This window comes from Gossypium hirsutum, chromosome A02 (genome assembly GCF_007990345.1).
Source record: "Gossypium hirsutum isolate 1008001.06 chromosome A02, Gossypium_hirsutum_v2.1, whole genome shotgun sequence".
NCBI lineage: Eukaryota > Viridiplantae > Streptophyta > Magnoliopsida > Malvales > Malvaceae > Gossypium > Gossypium hirsutum.
The window spans coordinates 2,003,505-2,027,137 of record NC_053425.1 but is presented as its reverse complement, the minus strand read 5'-3'; the positions used below and the strand labels follow the sequence as shown (position 1 = coordinate 2,027,137).

Below are 23,633 nucleotides of genomic sequence, written 5' to 3'. Positions count from 1 at the left end.
TTTGTTCCTGGTGAAAAAGAAAGCCTTATCTGCAAAGGAAACACTTCTTGTGATTGACCCTCAGCAACACAATAGTACCTCTCATCTTCCTCTGATGTTTTGGAGTCATTGTGCCTATAAAAGACGAGCACATGAATACTCAAAAAGGATTGTAGAATCAACATCTCCTTAGAAAACAAAAGGTAAGTACTATAAGTTGTCACTAAACCATATTCTCCATTATAACACATTCAATAAAATGCTTTCCATGAAACAAAGGCAGCCATACCAAGACATTCATAGAAAATGGTAAAAACTATTTCAGCTAGATAATTTTAGTTTATTACAGTCTAGCAAATTTCCTAGCAGGAGCATTCCAATAAGTCTTACTAGACTAGATAATGAAACACTAAAAGCATTGTGAAACAAACTTGCCTCATCATTTAAGAGTACGCAGCCACAATGCTTCCTTAACCAAGGCATATTCATGGCTTGAAACCCCTTCGTCCATCTTAACCCTAGTCCCTGAACTCTCTTCCTTCCTCAAGTCCAGTACAATTTCAGAATCAGCATTGTCATAGTTGGATAACACATTGTACAAAATGCCTACTATTTCATCAGCAACGCTTCTTTGAGCCTCCTTGCCCAAAATTGGGCTTGTACAAAAATCACATTAAAAAGAATTAATTCACTTTTTCATATTTCATTTTTAGATTCTATTATTTTTCAATTTTGAAGAACTAGTTCTTGTGACGATGAATAAGCCAAATATCTTCTTATTTTCTTACCCTTCAATCTTATCTGTTGGAGCTAAGTGTAACAAATAGCAAGGTTCAACAAAAAGCTTGCCGAGCAAGAATCGAGACTTGCGGCAGAAACAAAGAAGAAAAATGAAATAAATTTTAAGCAAAGCTAAAATAAAGAGTATATGGATGAAATCTTGATTGAATTCATTCATTTTTTTAAAATGGCATAAAGCCTATTTATACAAGCTTACAACTTGACAACTTAGTTGGAATACAACTAAGTTTCATCATTACATCCACTTAAAATAAATCACCACCTACTACCACTAACAAACTTAGTTGGAATACAACTAAGTTACATCATTACATCCAAATAATAATAATAATAATAATAATAATAATAATAATAATAAAACATGTGATTGCTACATGCTAACCATTGCTTCAATACTCCTCCTTGGTTTGCATGGAGCAAACACCTAGCTTCCTTCTTAGACATTCGAACCTTGTGACATTAAAGGCTTTAGTCAAAATGTCTGCAAGTTGATCCTCAGAATTACAATAGATCGGCTTCACTTCCTGAGCTTGCTCCATTTCTCGAACAACATGCAACTTGATGCTGAAATGCTTTGTTCTTCCATGGAACACTGGATTTTTAGCAATTGCAACTGAAGATTGGTTGTCACAGAAGATCTCAGTAGCTTCCTTTTGATGCACTTTCAAATCAGCTAAGATTTTCCTTAGCCAAATGGCTTGGTTGACAGCACTTGCAGCTGCCACATATTCTGCTTCAGCAGTAGATTGAGCCACCAGACTTTGCTTCTTCGAGCTCCAGCAAAACATGGCTGAACCAAGGTTGAAAGCATACCCTGAGGTGCTTTTCATGTCATCTATCGAGCCAGCCCAGTCACTATCAGTGTAGCCAACCAGCTTCAGATTTCCTTCCTTGTTGTACCTTAAACCATAGCTCAAAGTGCCTTTGACATATCTAAGCACTCTCTTAGCAGCTTGTAAATGCTTTTTATTGCAACAATGCAAGAACCTTGAGAGCAATCCTACAGCATACATTATGTCTGGTCTAGTGGCAGTTAAATATAACAGACAACCAACTAGACTTCTGTAGGTTGTTTCACAAACCTTCTCAAAATCACCTTGGCTCGATAGTTTTTCTCCAACAGCAACAGGTGTTTTAGTTGCTTTACTGTTTTGCATGGAGAACTTGGTCAGAATCTTTGTGGCAAAGTTTCTCTGACTTAGAAATATCCCATTTTGTGCTTGAGTCACCTCCATTCCAAGGAAATAAGACATTTCCCCTAGATCAGACATTTCAAATACTTCTTGCATCTTGGTCTTGAAATCGACCAGCACTGCTCGATCTCCTCCTGTCACCAGCAGGTCATCAACATATAGGGATACAATGAGCTGTGTTTGTGTCCCTTGCTTCTTGACATACAGTGTTGGCTCACTCTTACTTCGATCGAATCCCAAATTAGTCAAGTAGCCATCGATTCTGCTGTATCAGGCCCTTGGAGCCTGTTTTAAGCCATATAGGGCCTTCTTCAGTTTGTAGACCATATGCTCTCTGCCATCTATCTCAAACCCTTGTGGTTGTTCAACATAGATCTCTTCATCTAAGAAACCATTCAGAAAGGCTGATTTCACATCGAGTTGATGGATCTTCCACTCGAGCTGTGCTGCTAAGGCAATCAGTAATCTGATGGTGTCTAGCCTGGCCACTGGTGCAAAGATCTCCAGGTAGTCCAGGCCATACCTCTGACTGAACCCCTTGACAACTAGCCTTGCTTTCAGTTTGTTCAAGGTACCATCAGCATTTTGCTTGGCTTTGTACACCCATTTCACCCTAATTATCTTCCTTTTGACTGGCCTTTCAACTAATTCCCAGGTCTGGTTCTTCTCAATCATGCTAATCTCCTCAGCCATTGCCTGCTTCCACTCTTGCTAAGCTTCAGCCTCTTCAAAATTGCTTGGTTCAGCTATGGCTACATGAGCTCTTTCATAAATCTCAGTCAATGGTCTTGTTCCTCTAACTGGTTCATCATCAATGTCCATTTCAGGAACATTTTGATCTGGCTCAGCTTGATCTGCTGCAAGTCCTTCTGAAACTTCCTCAGGTTCATGTTTTTCCCAGTTCCAACATGACTTTTCATCAAATACCACATCTCTACTGACTGACACTTTCTTTGTTGAAGGATCCAAGATCCTATAGCCCTTCTTAACAGTGCTGTAGCCCACCAAAATACCAGGCCGAGCCCTTTCAGACAATTTGTCCCTTTTGACAGCAGGTACATGAGCATAACAGATGCATCCAAAGACCTTCAGATGAGCCAGTGATGGCTTGAATCCAAACCAGGCTTCGAATGGAGTCTTCTGATCCAAGACCTTGGTTGGAAGCCTATTTTGAATGTAGTTTGCAGTGTTAACTGCCTCTGCCCATAGTGCTTTAGGCAGATTCTTCTGAATCATCAAGCACCTGGCCATATCCATCAAACTCCTATTCTTCCTTTCACTTACACCATTTTGCTGAGGTGTATATGTGTTGATAAGTTGATGTTTGATGCCTGCCTTATCACAGAAGGCTTGGAACTGAGCTGAGGTGTACTCAGTCCCATTATCAGACCTTATGGACTTCAGCTTGCAACCTGTTTCAGTCTCAGCAGCAGTCTTGAACTTCCAAACACTGAGGCCGCCTCTGATTTCTGTTTTAGGAAGTAAAGCCAGCAATATCTTGAAAAATCATCAATGAACAGTATGAAGTACCTGTTTCCACTTAATGACTCAGTCCTCATAGGGCCACACACATCAGTGTGCACCAGTTGCAGTTTTTCAGAGGCTCTCCAGGCTTGATTCGAGGGAAATGGGAGTCTGGCCTGCTTTCCTAGCTGACACACTTCACACACATCATCATGATCCACTGAGTTGATGAAGTTTTCAGCCAAGTCCTCTCTGACCATTCGAGCCATCGATCTAAAGTTGGCATGTCCCAGTCTTTGATGCCAAAGCTTGGATTCATCTGATGTGACTGTGTAGGCAATGTCTGACTCCCTAGTCCAGTCAACTACAAAGCTCTTATTAGCCATAGGAACTGCCATCAGCTTGGATCCACTTGGATCATTGATTTGGCATTGGTTGTCTTTGAACACAACAGAATAACCTTTCTCCAGCAACTGAGCTATGCTGAGCAGGTTTCTGTCAATTTCAGGCACCAAAAGCACATTTGAAATCACTTTGGCACCTGTGGGGGTGCATATCAGCACATCACCCTTGCCTTCAGCTTGAATAAAATGTCCATTTCCTATTTTGACTTTAGTTCTGCAGCTTCTGTCTAAAGACTTGAAGATTGTAGCATCAGGTGTCATGTGGTTGGTGCATCCACTGTCTAGAAGCCAACCAGATGAGAACCTTTCTTGAGCAACTGTGCATAACACAGCAAAGACTTACTCCTCTTGGTCACTGTCCTCCTTAGCTACTCGAGCCTCAGCTTTCTTCTGTTGAAACTGACTCTGCCTTGATTTGGCCTTGCTCTTGCAGACTCTCTCAACATGACCCTTCTTTTTACAATGCTGACATACAGCATCTGGATTGAACCAGCATTTTTCTTTTGGATGACCAGCCCTTTTGCAGTGCTTGCAAGTCTGACCCTCTTTTCTTGCAACATCAGTCCTTGGCTTGTCTCTCTAGGCCTTCTTGCCTTTGTAGGCAGTGTTTGTTCTTGCCTGAAAGGCACCTTCTTGATGCTCCTCCAGTCTGCTTGCTATTCTTTGCTCTTGAGCATATAAAGCATTGATCAACTCTATCAGGGAGATGGTGTACAGGTCCCTTGAGTCCTCGAGAGATGAGATTTTTTCCTCATACCTCTCGGGCAGAGTTGCAATAACCTTCTCCACTATCCTAGCTTCCTTGAGCTGCTCTCCAAGGAGCCTTATGCTGTTAACCACAGCCATAATCCTGTCAGAGTACTGCTTGATAGTTTCTTCTTCCTTCATCTTCAAATTCTCGAAATCTCTCCTTAAGTTCAGCAACTGTTGCTGCCTTGTCCTCTCTGTCCCTTGAAACTCCTCTTGCAACTTGTCCCAGGCTTGTTTTGGTGATTCACAGGCCATAATCCTTGTGAAAATCACATCTGACACTGAGTTCTGGATGCGAGACATGGCTTTGTGCCTCTTGGTCCTCTCATCAGCATGCTGCCTGATTTGAGCCACTGTTGGATTGCCTTTAAGTGGCTCTGGTTCAACATCTGAGTTGACTACCTCCCACAGATCGAAAGCTTGTAGGTAGGTCTTCATTTTAACCACCCATATGTGGTAGCCTTCTCCATCGAAGACTTGAGGTGCAGCTGGTGAAAAGCTTGATGAAGCCATGAATTTGTATAACAGATCCCTTAAGAAATAGGCTCTTGATACCAATTGTTGGAGCTAAGTGCAACAAATAGCAAGGTTCAACAAAAAGCTTGCCGAGCAAGAATCGAGACTTGCGGCAGAAACAAAGAAGAAAAATGAAATAAATTTTAAGCAAAGCTAAAATAGAGAGTATATGGATGAAATCTTGATTGAATTCATTCATTTTTTTAAAATGGCATAAAGCCTATTTATACAAGCTTACAACTTGACAACTTAGTTGGAATACAACTAAGTTTCATCATTACATCCACTTAAAATAAATCACCACCTACTACCACTAACAAACTTAGTTGGAATACAACTAAGTTTCATCATTACATCCACTTAAAATAAATCACCACCTACTACCACTAACAAACTTAGTTGGAATACAACTAAGTTACATCATTACATCCAAATAATAATAATAATAATAATAAAACATGTGATTGCTATATGCTAACCATTGCTTCAATATTATCACTAGTTTTCTTTTTTCGTTTGAATTTTCTATCGAAGTTCACCCATAAGATAACATAACAAAAAAAGAACTTTCAACTCATTTTAAATACACATTGTTCGAAGTTTCTTCCCATATTATCATTACACGAAACCCAATAGGACTACGACAAGTGAACATTCAGAGCACGTATGCTATAATGATTCAAAGATTTAATTTTCCATCAATATGTATAGCTTTTCCAAATATAACAGTCGATAGTTGACTTCAAATACATGCGTTTTCCGTGTCAAACTTACACATGTCACGCAAGCTAAGAAACTTCAGTTTTCTAATTCACATGGCGGCTCAAAGCATTGTCTCTATAAATAAGGAAATATCTAATTGAAATCTTCACAAAGTCATCAGTTTCATAAAACATGAAGTCCCTTTACCGTTCTTTGCCATTACTTTTCGTTGTTTGCTCATTGTCATGGGTGAATGTTTTAGCTAATAGCCATGATGATTTTCTTGATTGCCTTTCTTCATATCATCCCGATGAATCCTTTTCCATTTCTAAAGTTACTTACACTGAAACAAACTCGTCATATTCGGCAGTTTTGGAATCTTCCATCCATAATCACAGGTTCTCAACGCCAAATACCCGAAACCATCGGTTATTGTAACACCATTGAACATTTCCCATGTTCAAGCGACGATACATTGCTCCAAAAAGCATGGCCTCCAAATCAGAACTCGAAGTGGTGGTCATGACTACGAAGGTCTTTCCTATGTCTCCCATGTCCCATTTGTTGTTATCGATTTGGTTCGTTTTAAATCGGTCGAGGTTGATGTTGAAAACGAAGAGGTGTGGGTTCAATCAGGTGCAATCGTGGGTGAAGTATACTACAGAATCAATGAAAGAAGCACGAACCTTACCTTCCCAGGGGCTTTTGGCTATACTGTAGGAATCGGTGGGTTCATTAGCGGTGGAGGCGATGGTTTATTGTCCCGAAAATACGGTCTCGCGGCGGATAATGTAATCGATGTGCAATTTGTCGATGCTAGTGGGAGAGTTCTTGATAGAAGATCGATAGGGGAAGATCTGTTTTGGGCCATTCGAAGAGGCGGAGGGGGAAGCTTCGGGATCGTTCTTTCATAGAAAATAAAGCTGGTTCATGTTCCGTCAATTGTGACTATTTTCTCAGTAGGCAGGACCTTGGAACAAAATGCATCACAGCTTCTTCATCGTTGGCAATACGTTGCACCCAATCTTCCAAATGATGTATACTCACTCCTTACGATATCAAAGTGGAACGCCGGTGAAAATGAGACAAAGACGGTTCTAGTCACCTTTACATCACTATTCCAATGTGGTGCCAATGAGCTGATTCCATTGATGCAAGAACGATTCCCTGAGCTTGGGCTCGTTAAGGAAGATTTCATTGAGATGACTTGGATTGAATCTGTATTGTTCATAAACAGACTTTCAAATGAAACATCGGAGGTTTTGCTCGATAGGTATAGGCCCCTTCTTCCTCCTCCATTCAAATCGAAATCTGATTTCGTGAATGAACCGGTGCTTGAAATAGCATTACAAGGGCTATGGCCCCAACTTCTCGAGGTCGACGAAGCAATCTCAGTAGTTCAAACTTTTATAGCTTACGGTGCAATGATGGACGAAATATCAGAGACAGTATTGGATACCTACAATCTTTGACTTTTCAAAGATGAATAGTGGCAGAAAGTTGGCACCGAAAGGCACCGAAAGTAGAAAGTAAGATTAGTTGGCATGGGACAATTGCAATTTTGGTCCCTAATTGTATAGGGACATTGCAAGTTGATCCTTAAACCTCAACTATAATTAGGCCTAACCATTTCTTACTTTCTTCATCCCACACTTGCCATTCTCTACTTAAGGCAATTGTTCTCTCTCCCTATTTGTAAACTTTCACTTGTATTTTTGGAGTGAAATATATTTGGTAGTGCCCGAGGACGTAGGCAAAATTTGCTGAACCTCGTTAAAATTCTAGTGTTCTTTATTTTTTGTTCTGCATATTTTGCAAGTGTCATTGTAGTGATTTATTGTGCTATTAAATTACGATAGAGGGATATTCTGGCTAGGAAAGATCTGGTATGTAAGCGATCCTCGTGATCCACCTCTCTTTCCTGGGAATTGAACTTAGTGTGATTTTTCAGTACAATAATTTTACTCTTTCACACGCTTCCGCGCAACAATTGGTACCAAAGCCAGGTTCGTACTTGGGGAATACGACCGTTTACGGTACTATTTACGTATACGGCACTATTTACGTATATAGTACTATTCACATATACGGCACTATTCACGTATACGGTACTGTTCACGTATACAGTAGTTGGGATTGAGGAGAAAAATGGCAGCAACATCGTCATCAGCAAGGACTACTGTGACAAATGCAAAATTTGAAGTAGAGAAATTTGACGGTACCAATAATTTTGGTATGTGGCAGTGTGAGATCCTGGATGTCTTATGTCAGCAAGAGCTGGATATAGCCCTTGAAGAAAAACCTGACAAGATGGATCACAAGGAGTGGGCCAAGATCAATAGACAGGTGTGTGGTACAATCCGCCTATGTTTGGCCAAAGAGCAGAAGTACTCCGTCATGAGGGAGACATCAGCGAAGAAGCTGTGGGATACATTGGAAGAAAAGTTTCTAACGAAAAGTCTTGAAAATAGGCTTTATATGAAAAAGAAACTTTTTCGGTTCACGTATGCACCCGGTATGTCGATGAATGACCATGTGAACTCATTCAATAAAATTTTAGCAGACTTGCTAAATTTGGATGAGAAATTTGAAGATGAAGACAAGGCATTATTGTTGTTGAATTCCCTTCCTGATGAATATGATCATCTTACCACCACATTGCTTCATGGGAAAGATTCAATCACATTTGATGCAGTCTGTAGTGCGTTGTATAGATCTGAGACTCGAAAGAAAGATAAAAGAGATCACAGAGATACAACTATAGAAGTCTTAACAGTAAGAGGTCGTTCACACAGCAGCAAACCTGGTAGAAGGGGTAAGTCCAGAGGGAGACCCGCCAAAGATGAATGTGCCTTTTGTCGTGAGAAAGGGCATTGGAAAAAGAATTGTCCTAAGTTACAAAAGGGCAAGTCTATTTCTAATGCATGTGTAGCGGAGCATGATGAGGAGTCAGACTTTAGCTTGGTTGGCATGGCAATGGAATGTCAAACGGATGAGTGGATATTGGATTCGGGATGTACTTACCATATGTGTCCTAATAAGGACTGGTTTTCTAGTCTTGAAGAACTAGAAGGTGGAGTTGTTTTTATGGGCAATGATAGTGCCTGTAAGACAATGGGTGTAGGTACAATCAAATTGAAGAACCATGACGGCTCAATCCAAGTTCTGACAGATGTTCGCTATGTACCCAGCTTGAAGAAAAATCTCATCTCATTAGGGGCCCTAGAATCTAAAGGGCTCACAATCACTTTGAGAGATGAATTACTAAAGGTAGTAGCTGGGGTATTGACGGTGATGAAAGGCACTAGAAGAAATAACTTGTACTATTTAAATGGAAGTACAGTTATTGGATCAACATCAACAGCTTCTGCGAAAGATGCAGATTCAGAGGCTACCAGGTTATGGCATAGGCGATTGGGACATGCTGGTGAAAAAGCTTTGCAGACTTTGGCGAAGCAAGGCTTGTTGAAAGGTGCAAATTCTTGCAAATTGGAATTCTGTGAACATTGTGTTCTGGGCAAGCAGACGAGGGTAAAATTTGGTTCAGCAATTCACAATACGAAAGGAATTCTGGACTATGTTCACAGTGATGTGTGGGGACCTACCAAAGTGGCTTCTTTGGGAGGTATGCACTATTTTGTCACTTTTCTTGAAGATTATTCAAGAAAAGAATGGGTGTATCTAATGAAAAGAAAAAATGAAGTTTTGGATGCATTTCTGAAGTGGAAGAAGATGGTGGAGACTCAGACAGGTCGAAAGGTCAAACGACTTCGATCAGATAATGGTACTGAGTACAAAAATGATCCATTTCTACAAGTATGTCAAGATGAGGGCATTGTGCGACACGTCACTGTTCGAGATACACCACAGCAGAATGGGGTGGCAGAACGCATGAATCGGACTATACTGGAGAAAGTTCGATGTATGTTGTCCAATGCTGGATTGGGCAATGAATTTTGGGCTGAGGCAGTTACATATGCGTGCCATCTAATTAACCGATTGCCATCAGGTGCAATAAATGGAAAAACTCCTATGGAGATGTGGACTGGTAAACCTGCTACTGATTATGATTCTTTACATGTTTTTGGTTCCACTGCATATTATCATGTAAAAGAATCTAAGTTAGACCCAAGAGCAAAGAAAGCATTATTCATGGGTATAACTGGTGGTGTAAAAGGATACCGTCTCTGGTGTCCTGATACAAGGAAGATTGTTTTCAGTAGAGATGTAACTTTTGATGAATCAACCATGATGAAGAACGAGGATTCACAAAAGGATGACAAAACCAGTAGTACTTTGCAGCAGGTGGAGTTTGAAAAGGTTAATGATGATCCAGCTAATATTGAAAGAACAAATGATGAAGAAGTTTCGACCCAAGAACTTCTACAGCAACAAGATTCAATTGCATATAGGAGGCCAAGAAGAGAGATTCGTAAGCCTGCTCACTTTGATGATATGGTGGCCTATGCACTTCCAATTGCAGATGATGATGTTCCTTCCACTTACACAGAAGCAATAAGTAACTCTGATGGTGTAAAGTGGAAGCAAGCTATGAATGAAGAAATGCAGTCTCTTCATAAAAATAGGACTTGGGAGTTAGTGAGACTACCCAAGGGAAAGAAGGCAATTGGATGCCAATGGGTATATGCAAAGAAGGAAAGATTTCCTGGTAAAAATGAAATTCGATACAAGGCTAGATTGGTAGCAAAGGGTTACGCTCAGAAAGAAGGAATAGACTACAATGAAGTGTTTTCTCCAGTTGTGAAGCATTCGTCTATTCGGATTTTGCTAGCCTTGGTTGCGCAATATGATCTTGAACTAGTTTAGCTTGATGTGAAGACCGCGTTTTTACACGGTGATTTGGAAGAGGAAATCTATATGACTCAGCCAGATGGATTCAAGGTTGCTGGAAAAGAAAATTGGGTTTGCAAACTGACAAAGTCGCTTTATGGATTGAAGCAATCTCTGAGGCAGTGGTACAAGCGATTTGATCAGTTCATGAAAGGGCAAAGGTACACAAGAAGTAAATTTGATCATTGCGTGTATTTTCAGAAGCTACAAGAAGGAACTTTCATATACTTGCTCTTATATGTTGATGATATGCTAATAGCATCTAAGAGCAAAGTTAAGATTGAAAGATTGAAGACTCAACTCAATCTCGAGTTTGAGATGAAAGATCTAGGAGAAGCTAAAAAGATTCTCGGCATGGAAATATGTAGAGATAGAGCTCATGGCAGAGTTAGCTTGTCTCAGAAGCAGTATTTGAAGAAAGTACTACAGCAGTTTGGCATGAACGAGTAGACCAAACCTGTAAGTACCCCGTTGGCTTCTCATTTCAAGCTTTCTGCACAACTATCTCCTTCGATGAATACGGAACGAGAATACATGTTGCAAGTTCCGTATTCTAATGCAGTGGGTAGCTTGATGTATGCAATGGTGTGTACAAGACCCGACATTTCACAGGCAGTTAGTATAGTGAGCAGGTATATGCATAATCCTGGAAAAGGACATTGGCAAGCTGTGAAATGGATTCTACGGTATATTCAGAAGACCGTGGATGTTGGATTACTGTTTAAGCAGGATAATACACTTGGTAAAGGTGTTATTGGGTACGTTGATTCTGACTATGCCGGTGATTTGGACAAGCGAAGATCAACCACCGGTTATGTGTTTACACTTGCTGGAGGACCAATAAGTTGGAAGTCTACACTACAGTCTACAGTTGCATTGTCAACCACAGAAGCCGAATACATGGCTGTAACAGAGGCTGTAAAGGAGGCTATTTGGTTACAAGGTATGGCTAAAACCTTGGGGTTGGTTCAGGAGCATATTAACGTGTATTGTGATAGTCAAAGTGCTATTCATTTAGCAAAGAATCAAGTCTATCATGCACGTACAAAACATATCGACGTACGATTCCATTTTGTGCGGGAAATTATTGAAGAGGGGAAAATTTGTCTTTAGAAGATCAAGACTGCAGATAATCCCGCAGATATGATGACCAAGGTGGTAACAACAACCAAGTTCGAACATTGTTTGAACTTGATCAATATCCTGCAAGTTTAACAGTTGAAGAAGGCACTATCAAGTATTGTTGTCAAAGGTAGAAAGAATTGTGTGAAGATAAGATTATCCTAATCAAATCTTCAAGGTGGAGATTATTGGATACCTACAATCTTTGACTTTTCAAAGATGAATAGTGGCAGAAAGTTGGCACCGAAAGGCACCGAAAGTAGAAAGTAAGATTAGTTGGCATGGGACAATTGCAATTTTGGTCCCTAATTGTATAGGGACATTGCAAGTTGATCCTTAAACCTCAACTATAATTAGGCCTAACCATTTCTTACTTTCTTCATCCCACACTTGCCATTCTCTACTTAAGGCAATTGTTCTCTCTCCCTATTTGTAAACTTTCACTTGTATTTTTGGAGTGAAATATATTTGGTAGTGCCCGAGGACGTAGGCAAAATTTGCTGAACCTCGTTAAAATTCTAGTGTTCTTTATTTTTGTTCTGCATATTTTGCAAGTGTCATTGTAGTGATTTATTGTGCTATTAAATTACGATAGAGGGATATTCTGGCTAGGAAAGATCTGGTATGTAAGCGATCCTCGTGATCCACCTCTCTTTCCTGGGAATTGAACTTAGTGTGATTTTTCAGTACAATAGTTTTACTCTTTCACACGCTTCCGCGCAACAGACAGAAACTCCATTCCCCCATCGAAAAGGCACCTTATACAAGATACACTACAACATCGGTTGGCAAGAAGAGGAAAACATTAGATCTCAAAGGTATATAAGCTGGATGAGGAAACTTTATAGCTACATGGATCCTTTTGTTTCAAAATCTCCACGAACAGCGTATGTTAATTACAGAGATCTCTATATTGGAAGAAATAATGATGATGGCAAGGCAAGTTATAAGCAAGCAAGCGTTTGGGGCCGTAAATATTTTAAGAATAATTTTGATAGATTAGTTTCTGTCAAGACAAAGATTGATCCAGAAAATTTCTTCAAGCATGAACAAAGCATTCCTCCTCATTTTCATTGATAGAAGAAGAAACTTTAATCTCGTTCAATATTATGATGTATACTTAGTAATACATTTTATCTTAAAATTTTTTGTTTAGAATAAACTTGTTCTTCATATTATGATGAATAATAAATTCTGTGTCTACTCCAACCTTTGCCAAAAGCATCTAAAAAAAATTAGTCTTGCCAAAAGCATCAACAAAGCACACCTCTTAGTACGGATGCCAAAATTGTATTCGAAAAATAAACTTGCGTTTTGAAACAGTTATTGCCAATGGATGTCAATGTCTTTGTACAAATTCCAACATCTTATTATTGTATTAGAATGAATTGTAATAGACTTGCATTTGAAACAAAATTTTAGTTATGGTGATTGGATGCCGACGTATTAGTATGAATGTCAGCCAACGTCTTAGTACTGCATTAGAATCAATACCATTCATTTGCAAATGTGAGTAAAGTTCTGTATCATTTTCGAATGAATACCTCATTTTTTTAGAATATTATTATTTTTCTCAATTATATAATATATTTATTATGTATAAATAACTTTAAACTGTAAGTCATTTATCATGAATTTCTTTAAATGAAAAAACTCTAAAGACTAATTAAAGACTACAAAGACTTCCAATGCTAAACAAACCGCCCCCACCTCCGCAGCACTTGACTCTCTCGTTGCACACGGACCAGAAAACATTGCCCTAACCACCCCTTCCGAGTTTCTTAACACCCCACCACACCCAACTTTCCCCTCACTTTCCACACCACTCACATTAAATTTACCCTCTCCAAAGCACGGAGGACACCAAAAGCTACCACCTATCCTGGATTCTTACCACCACTCTAACTTCTAATAGGGCAAACTCACTAAATTTTCTCATTCACTTTCAATTCATCATACACCGCTCTAGACACCAAATTTTCCTTGCAAGCTACACCGACCAGCAGGCTGCAAACACCGAAATAAGCCATAAACTCTTGACAACTCCTTTATGCGAGACATTATTAAAAAAGAAAGAAAAAGCCCGAGAAATCAACAAAAGGTCTCCACTTCACCTCCCACCATTGCAAAATATTTCTCCAAAACCCTACAATGAAATTACAATTGAAGAAAAGATGTACCAAAGTCTCCATTTCTCTCTCGCATCACGGGCACCCGTTCCCCAATTGACCAATCTTCACCCCTCTTCTACCAAGAAACTCTTTTGTAGGGATAAGATCAATTGATACCAACCACAAGAAACTTTTCACTTTAGGAGGCACTTTTAAATTCCAAATCCTGTCAAAAGCAAACCTACAATTTGCCATTTCAACACTGATTAGCAACTCTGTTAATTTCCTCACCGAGAACTCCCCTTGCTTATCGTGAAAAACAAATACTTGACATTAAAGCTAATACTCACTACCAAGCTTTAAACATGTCATTACGATTAATACTTGCTACTGCCAAAGATGAAACCATTTCATTACTTTCTGATCTGTCATCGAGAATACTACACTACCCACTTGCTCAATTTTCCTCTCAATATCTGAAAATGTTATTCGTAACGACCACGATCTCATATCCTTACTCAGACATCAATTGTACACCATTTTTGAACCAATTTCTACAATAAGATAGCCATTAATCTTCCATCCCATGGATAAGAACAAATCCAATGCTATAAACACCGCCCCTGCCTCTGTTGAAACTGTATCATGCATTAACTATAATAGGACCCGAAAATAAAGCTCTTGCAACACCCTTCATATCTCTTAGTACTTCACCACAACCTGCAACTTCCTCATTTGCTATCCCGCATACGTTGAACTTCATACAGCCTTATGGAGGAGGGTGTCAAATCAATGAAGATGATCTAGTTTTAATTGTATCAAAACTACGTTTGTTCCACAAATCCACCAAAAACTCTCCTGCACTATTAACTCCTAGAAAATCCCACATTTAGAATTATTTTCCAAATTATTTCTTTATTTTAAACCCACCTGGTCCCAACTATCTTCCTATACTTTTTGTTAACATTAATGGGAGACAACATTAATGGCAAACAATACAAAAGTGGTGCAAGTTTAGCACCCTAAAGTTGACTTTGAAAAAGTGGCATGGGATAATTTTTTTTTGGTCCTTGAGATAATGGGCTATTTATTGTTTGGTCCTTGAACCTCAACTATAAATAGGCCTTCTCATTTCTCATTTCAATCATCCCAACCAATCTTTCTCTCTTAGTTTTCTCTCTTCTCCCATTTGAGAATTCTTAAGGAATTCTATTTGTTTGTAATATTTTGGAGATAGTAAAGTTATCATCTGGTGCTAGTGCCCGAGGACGTAGGTATAATTTACCGAACCTCATTAAAACTCTTGTGTTCTTTCTTGTCCTATTTTTCTTTCAATATTTGAGGGTATAATAGTAGTATTTAATTGTGCTATTAAATTACTATAGAAGGGATATTCTGTCTAAGGAAAGACTTGGTATTTAAGAGATCCATGTGATCCACCTCTCTTCCCTGGGAATTGAACTTTGTGTGATTTTTTAGTACAATAATTTACACGCTTCCGACCCTATTGGAACAACAAGTGGTATCAGAGCCGAAGGTTAATCGTAATATGCTCTGTGGTTGCAGTTTAAACTGATCTTCCACATCAGAAAAGATTTCCTTAGGTATATTGAAAGATTATGGAGAAAACGGTCGGTGTAGGAGCTTCAACATCGTCCATGTGGACAAGACCGACAATTGCAAATGCAAGATTGGCCGTGGAGATCTTTGATGGCACCGGCCATTTTGGTATGTGGCAAAGTGAGGTTCTAGATGCCCTTTTTCAGCAGGGTCTAGACATTGCCATTGATGAAGAGAAACCAGATGATGTACAGGAGAAAGATTGGAAGGCGATCAATCGGTTGGCATGTGGCACAATTCGATCATGCCTTTCTCGAGAGCAGAGGTATGCTTTTTCAAAGGAGACTTCTGCAAATAAGTTGTGGGTGGCACTTGAAGAAAAATTTTTGAAGAAAAACAGTCAAAATAAGCTCCACTTGAAGAAAAGACTGTTTCGCTTCACATACGTCCCAAGTACCACAATGAATGATCACATCACCAAATTTAATCAGTTAGTCACTGATTTGCTGAATATGGATGAGACATTCAAAGATGAAGATTTGGCTTTGATGCTGTTGGGGTCACTTCCTGAGGAGTTTGAGTTCCTAGAAACTACTCTACTTCATGGCAGGAGTGATATATCTCTGAGCGAAGTCTGTGCGGCCTTATACAGTTATGAACAGAGAAAGAAGGACAAACAGAAAAACTCAATCAGAGATACAGAAGCTTTAGTAGTCCGAGGTCGTTCATACACTCGGAAGAAAACTCAAAAGGGGAGATCAAAGTCAAAGTCTAGACTCGGGAAAGATGAATGTGCTTTTTGTCATGAGAAAGGCCACTGGAAAAAAAATTGTCCAAAGCTGAAGAATAAGGGAAAAGCTGCTATAGATGCTTGTGTTGCAAAGCATGATACTAGTGACTCTGAACTATCACTGGTTGCATCATCATCGTCGTTCCATTCAGATGAGTGGATATTGGATTCGGGTTGTACCTATCATATGTCCCCTAACCGGGAGTGGTTCTCTGATTTAGTAGAACTAAATGGAGGAGTTGTTTATATGGGCAATGACAATGCCTGTAAAACTGTTGGGATAGGTTCAATCCAATTAAAGAATCAAGATGGATCAACCAGAGTTCTGACTGATGTTCGGTACGTGCCCAGTTTAAAGAAAATCTCATCTCATTGGGAGCCTTGGAATCCAATGGTTCAGTTGTTACTATGAGAGATGGGATTTTGAAAGTGACATCTGGTGCACTTGTGATATTGAAAGGCATCAGGAAAAATAACTTGTATTACTACCAAGGTAGTACAGTTATTGGAGCAGTCGCTACAGCTTCCGGTAACAAAGAATTGGACTCAATGCAGTTGTGGCATATGAAGTTGGGACATGCCAGCGAAAAATCCTTGCAAATTCTGGCAAAGCAAGGATTGTTGAAAGGTGCAAAGGCTTGCAAATTAAAATTTTGCGAGCATTGTGTTCTGGGAAAGCAAAAGAGAGTGAAATTCGGTACTGCTATCCATAATACAAAAGGTATTTTGGAATATGTTCACTCAGATGTGTGGGGACCTTCCAAGACACCTTCATTGGGAGGAAAACACTACTTTGTTACTTTTGTTGATGACTTTTCCAGAAGAGTTTGGGTGTATACCATGAGAACTAAGGATGAAGTGCTTAGAGTTTTTCTTAAATAGAAAACTATGATCGAAAACCAGACTGGCAAGAAAATCAAGCGGCTTAGGACGGACAATGGAGGGGAATATAAAAGTGATCCGTTCTTCGATGTGTGCCAAGAGTATGGTATTGTTTGACACTTCACAGTTAGGGATACACCACAACAGAATGGATTGGCAGAGCGTATGAATCGAACATTGCTGGAGAAAGTTCGATGTATGTTGTCCAATGCTGGGTTGGGCAAGCAATTTTGGGCTGAGGTTGTGACATACGCTGGCCATCTTGTTAATCGTTTGCCATCATCTGCATTAGAAAGAAAAACTCCTATGGAGGTATGGTCTGGAAAACCGGCTACAGATTATGATTCCTTACATGTGTTTGGAACCACTGCATATTACAATATGAAGGAGTCAAAGTTAGATCCGAGGGCAAAGAAAGCTCTCTTTATGGGAATCACTTCTGGAGTGAAGGGATTTCGTCTTTGGTGCTTAAGCACAAAGAAAATGATCTGTAGCAGAGATGTTACCTTTGATGAATCTGCCACATTGAAAAAGGTAGCAGATAAAGATATTCAGACGAGCAATACTCCACAGCAGGTGGAGTGTACTCCAAAACAGGTGGAGTTTGAGCAGATGGGGATTTGCCCAGTTAATAAGTCTAATTCTCCAGCCACAATGGAGGAATTAGAGGTTGAAGAGGTTCTGACCCAAGAACCACTAAGTACACCAGAACCAGTTGCAGTTGCAAGGCCACGGAGAGAAATTCGTAAACCTGCTCGATTTACTGATATGGTGGCCTACGCCCTTCCCGTTGTTGATGATATTCCTATCACTTATCAAGAAGCAATGCAAAGCTTAGAAAGTGATAAATAGAAAGCACCATGGATGAAGAAATGCAGTCTCTCCGGAAGAACAATACTTGGGAGTTGGCGCAATTACCGAAAGGTAAAAGGGCAATCGGATGCAAGTGGGTATTCGCAAAGAAAGATGGATCTCCTAGCAAGAAGGATATTTGCTACAAGGCAAGATTGGTAGCTAAAGGTTACGCTCAGAAGGAGGGAATTTACTACAATGATGTATCTTCCCCTGTTGTGAAGCATTCCTCCATTAGAATTTTGTTGGCCTTGGTAGCACAGTTGAATTTGGAGCTAGCTCAACTTGATGTTAAGACAACTTTCTTGCATGGTGAGTTAGAAGAGGAGATCTATATGACTCAGCCAGAAGGATACACAGATGTTGGTGGTAGAAATTGGGTTTGTAAGCTGAACAAATCGCTATATGGATTGAAGCAATCCCCGAGGCAGTGGTACAAGCGATTTGATAGCTTTATGAGAAGGCAGAAGTACACAAGAAGCAAATATGACAATTGTGTATATTTGCAGAAGCTGCATGACGGATCTTTCATTTATCTACTCTTGTATGTTGATGATATGTTAATCGCTTCGAAGAGCCAAAATGAGATAGATAAGCTGAAGGCTCAGTTGAATCAAGAGTTCGAGATGAAAGATCTAGGTGAGGCCAAGAAGATTCTCGGCATGGAGATAAGTAGAGATAGACCGAGAGGCAAGCTCTGTTTAAATCAGAAGCAATATCTGAAAAAGGTATTACAATGTTTTGGTGTAAATGAAAACACAAAACATGTAAGTACCCCACTTGCTTCTCATTTGAAACTTAGTGCTCAATTATCTCCGAAGACTGAAGATGAAAGAGAATATATGGCGAAAGTCCCATATGCTAATGCAGTTGGGAGTTTGATGTATGCGATGGTGTGTACGAGGCCTGACATTTCACAAGCTGTTGGAGTTGTGAGCAGGTATATGCATGATCCTGGAAAAGGACATTGGCAAGCTGTGAAATGGATTCTACGGTATCTTCGAAAAACCGTAGATGTTGGTTTAATTTTTGAACAGGATAAAGCACTTGGTCAGTTTGTAGTTGGATATGTTGATTCCGACTTTGCTGGTGATTTAGATAAACGTCGTTCAACTACGGGGTATCTGTTTACTCTTGCGAAAGCCCCAGTGAGTTGAAAGTCTACCTTACAGTCTACAGTAGCTGTGTCTACTACAGAGGCAGAATATATGGCAGTTACAGAAGCTGTTAAGGAGGCTATTTGGCTTAATGGATTGTTGAAAGACTTAGGAGTTGTTCAAAGTCACATAAGTTTATATTGTGACAGTCAGAGCGCTATTCATTTGGCGAAAAATCAAGTCTATCATTCAAGAACCAAACATATCGACGTAAGATATCACTTTGTGCGGGAAGTCTTTGAAAAAGGAAAAATTCTACTTCAGAAGATTCCAACAGTAGATAATCCCGCAGATATGATGACCAAGGTGGTAACAACAATCAAGTTTAATCATTGTTTGAACTTGATTAACATCCTGAGAATTTGAGCACCTTCAGGTGTATGGCGCTCGAGAGTGCATTTGTAGGCACTACAAAAGATAACTTTATCGAATTTGGGGAGTTGAAGGAAGTGTGTGAAGATGTGATTATCCTAATCAAATCTTCAAGGTGGAGATTGTTAACATTAATGGGAGACAACATTAATGGCAAACAATACAAAGTGGTGCAAGTTTAGCACCCTAAAGTTGACTTTGAAAAAGTGGCATGGGATAATTTTTTTTTGGTCCTTGAGATAATGGGCTATTTATTGTTTGGTCCTTGAACCTCAACTATAAATAGGCCTTCTCATTTCTCATTTCAATCATCCCAACCAATCTTTCTCTCTTAGTTTTCTCTCTTCTCCCATTTGAGAATTCTTAAGGAATTCTATTTGTTTGTAATATTTTGGAGATAGTAAAGTTATCATCTGGTGCTAGTGCCCGAGGACGTAGGTATAATTTACCGAACCTCGTTAAAACTCTTGTGTTCTTTCTTGTCCTATTTTTCTTTCAATATTTGAGGGTATAATAGTAGTATTTAATTGTGCTATTAAATTACTATAGAAGGGATATTCTGTCTAAGGAAAGACTTGGTATTTAAGAGATCCATGTGATCCACCTCTCTTCCCTGGGAATTGAACTTTGTGTGATTTTTTAGTACAATAATTTACACGCTTCCGACCCTATTGGAACAACACTTTTGTCACACAAAACCCAATAATATTAAGATAAGTGAACATCCAGAGCACGTATGCAAGTATTGTTGAAAGATTTAATTTTCCATCTGTATGTATAGATTTTTTAATTATAACAGCATTGAAATTTCAAACAGTCAAACCAAATACCTGGGTTTTTTACTCAAACTTGTACCACCCAAGCTAGCTAAGAAACTTCAGCTCTGTTGTTGTTCACATGGCTGCTTAAAGCATTGACTCTATAAATAAGTAATCTCTTGTGAATTCTTCACAAATTCATCAGTTCCATAAAACATGAAGCTCCTTCACCGTTCTTTGCTATTGCTTTTCGTTGTTGTTTTCTCGTTGTCATGCTTCAGCTAATAGCCATGATTATTTTCTTGATTGTCTTTCTTCATATCATCCTGTTGAAACCTACGATGAATTCTATTATTTAATTTCTGTTTTACACAATAAATACTTAATTCTTATTCTCAATTATGTGTGCTTATTTCTTATTTTAATATTTCTGAAATATTAACTCATGTTTAACGTGTTTAATCAGTAGATAAAATGTACCTATTTAAGAGTAATTCTAGCATAATTGAGTGAAGTTGCATGCAATCCTAGAAATAGAACGACATAAATCTACCGGATTAGAGTCAAATCTAATAAGGGATTCCATAGATCAAGGCGATCGGGGTTTTAATTAGAAAGAGATTTCAATTAATCAACCTAGAGTTAGTTGTTCTTACTCTCGAAGAATATATTAGCATAATTTAAGGATTTCTACTGATCACGACACCAAATGAATAAATCGTTTAGTTAATATTCATACTAATAGATGAAATTTAGGTGGATTCTTTCTTGAGTATTGTCTCTCTCATTGGTTATTATCTGGTTATTTTCTTGATTTATTTTCTGTTGAGTTCTTAGTTAGATTAGTTTAGTAATTTTAGCTTAAAACTCATCACTCCAATTTGTCGATTAAATAATAAGAAAACAATAATTACTAATACTTTTAATAATCGTGGATACGATATCTTTACTCATCATAGCTATACTATTTATCGATAGGTGCACATGCCTTTGTCGTAGTTTTAATTAGTCACATGAGACACATCAGAATGGAAGCAACAAAGAACACCTAAGGAAATAGAGAACAGTTGTAAAGAAGCTGTTGAAGTTGGTCTCTATGCAGCACATGCGGCCAAGGAGCAACACATGCACTCGAGCCATGCATGCAGCAGCTGAAGCTCAATGTTGCTGTCCATTTTGATTTATTTTGTTACTTCAAATGATGTTTTGTAACTTAGTTGAGTTAGAACCAAGTTGCTAATGTACTTGATGTATTTTGTTGACAGTTGAGCTGACAAATCAGCTTTACTAACTGTGTAAGTTTAGTCTTTTAAGTTTCAAGGTAATTAGTAGAGTTAGGTAATGTTTAGGTAATGAAAGCCTTACGACCAGTAAAATGTCTAGTATTTGTATTGACATTATGCCATTTTTTCAAGTTAATGAAATTCATTAGAATTATCCATTCAATATACTCTTAAATTCTTATTTTCATTCTTCATCATCAAATCAAATTTCTGCTTGTTTGCTTGCCAAGTCTCGAGCTTTTTTGCTCAAGCCACTGTGTTTAAAGGCTGCTCATTGTTCATAACACCAACAGAAGCAGCAAAAATGCTTGAAAAATTACAACGCTGCAAAATAGCATGGATGTCGAAGACAAAACCTACTTATATAACCCTCCCTAAAATGGTGTGTTCTATAGCACAAACACTTCGACATTTCACAGCCAACACCAACTAGACACGTGTCTTGTGAAATGACTCATTCCATCAATTATCTCGTTTCTCAATGAATAGTTGAAAAATATTTTCATTTAATGCACCTGTTCTAAAAGCTTCAATACACCCCTTCTATCTTAAAACGTCTTCAGCACGCACAATAGTTAACTTTTGGTATTTCGACCGCTCCGTCCCTTTACGTGTTCAACATGCAACCCGTTGGGGAACCACCTAGATGGTCTTTATATAGGACAGTTTATAACTTACATCTCGAACAGGGAGCAATTGTTACACACCTACCCTAGCTTGGAATGTGGTAGCACAAGGAGTGGCTTGGAAAGCACCCATGAGTGGCCCCCAACCCTTGTACCCTTAATGGAGGCTATCAGGTTGGTCATTTATGACTACCCATTCATGTACTTCACACCATCCGTAGGGATTACACCCATTTTTAACCACCCGTTAGGCTCTCCATTAGGCTACTTACTTTTGGCAGCCCACTTTTATCCTCTAAGACTATTGAATCATAATAATCTCGTACTATATTAATAAAGAGAATGTTAGGGAAAATTCACACACAATACCACGATTGACGACAATTGACATGTAAATGAACCTTCCACTTGACTGATCACACAAGCGGGCCACTATCTCTATTGTTGATGACATGGCACTACCAAAAAAGGGGATCTTCCTCTATAAATACCCCAACGCACGATGGATGAGTGATCTCTTCCTTTTTTCTCCCTTAAGCCTTTTACTTGTTTATCTAGCACTCTACAACCTTCTTCTCTCCTTTCTCCCTTCTCCTCCTCTTCCCTCAGCTACTTGAACTCTCTGCCTGTTCTAGGTGAACCAGTTTCTTTGTCATGACCAACATCTCCTCCTTGCAATTGTCTCCTCCTTCTTGAACAGTTACATCAACAATGTGTAATTTGGTGATCATAACTCTGATATATATAACTTTTTTACGTTAATCTTAGTTTCTACTTAGCTCATAATTAGTTAAAAATTTTATACTCATCTTTGTGAAATTTCTAGTGAAGCTTTTTTGCTTTGGTAAAAGATTTTCTAATCTTAAACTTATTCACAAAGTTCTTCATTTCTTGCAAGAGAGTCTTCCATCAAGGTTACAACAATTGAGCAGGTTAAAGACATCACTACTCTTAGAAGTGATGAACTCATTGAACTCATTGGTTGACTTAGAACCTTTGAAATGAACTTGGAAGAATCTGAAAGGTAGAAGGTGAAGATTAAGATAGCATTGCCTTCAATATATTCAAACAACGGTTACAACATTTCATTTAACAACTACCTTTATTGAAGAACTTGGAGACAAACTTTCCTTGCTCGCAAAGTATTTTAAAATGGTTTTGAAAAATGTTTGAAGAAGAGGAATTAACTCAAATACCGAAGAGAATAACAACCAATAAAGTGAAAGTTTCTGTGAAGGAGGAATACTTTTAACCTAAGAAAATGGGCATTTAGTTTCATGAATGCAAAAGGAATGGTTAAATTCAATTTGAGTGTGCCAATACTCGCAAGAAGAAATAGAAGTCCCTTGTTGCGAGTGATGAAGGATCCAAAAGTGAATACAATGATTCAGATAAAGATCAAATGAGAAACTATGTAACATTTACATATGTTGCATCTCATATTGCAACAAGCTCTAAAA

At 38.8% G+C, this 23,633-nt stretch overlaps 1 protein-coding gene across 1 annotated transcript; it reads left to right on the top strand.

Annotated features, from left to right (window-relative positions):
* The first annotated feature begins 6,001 nt into the window (after positions 1-6,001).
* LOC107927376 (berberine bridge enzyme-like 8) lies at positions 6,002-7,281 on the top strand. Its single transcript, XM_016858430.1, has 3 exons — positions 6,002-6,142; positions 6,208-6,668; positions 6,777-7,281. Exons 1-3 carry the CDS (start codon positions 6,002-6,004, stop codon positions 7,279-7,281), a joined length of 1,107 nt encoding a protein of 368 aa, XP_016713919.1.
* Positions 7,282-23,633: the final 16,352 nt, after the last annotated feature.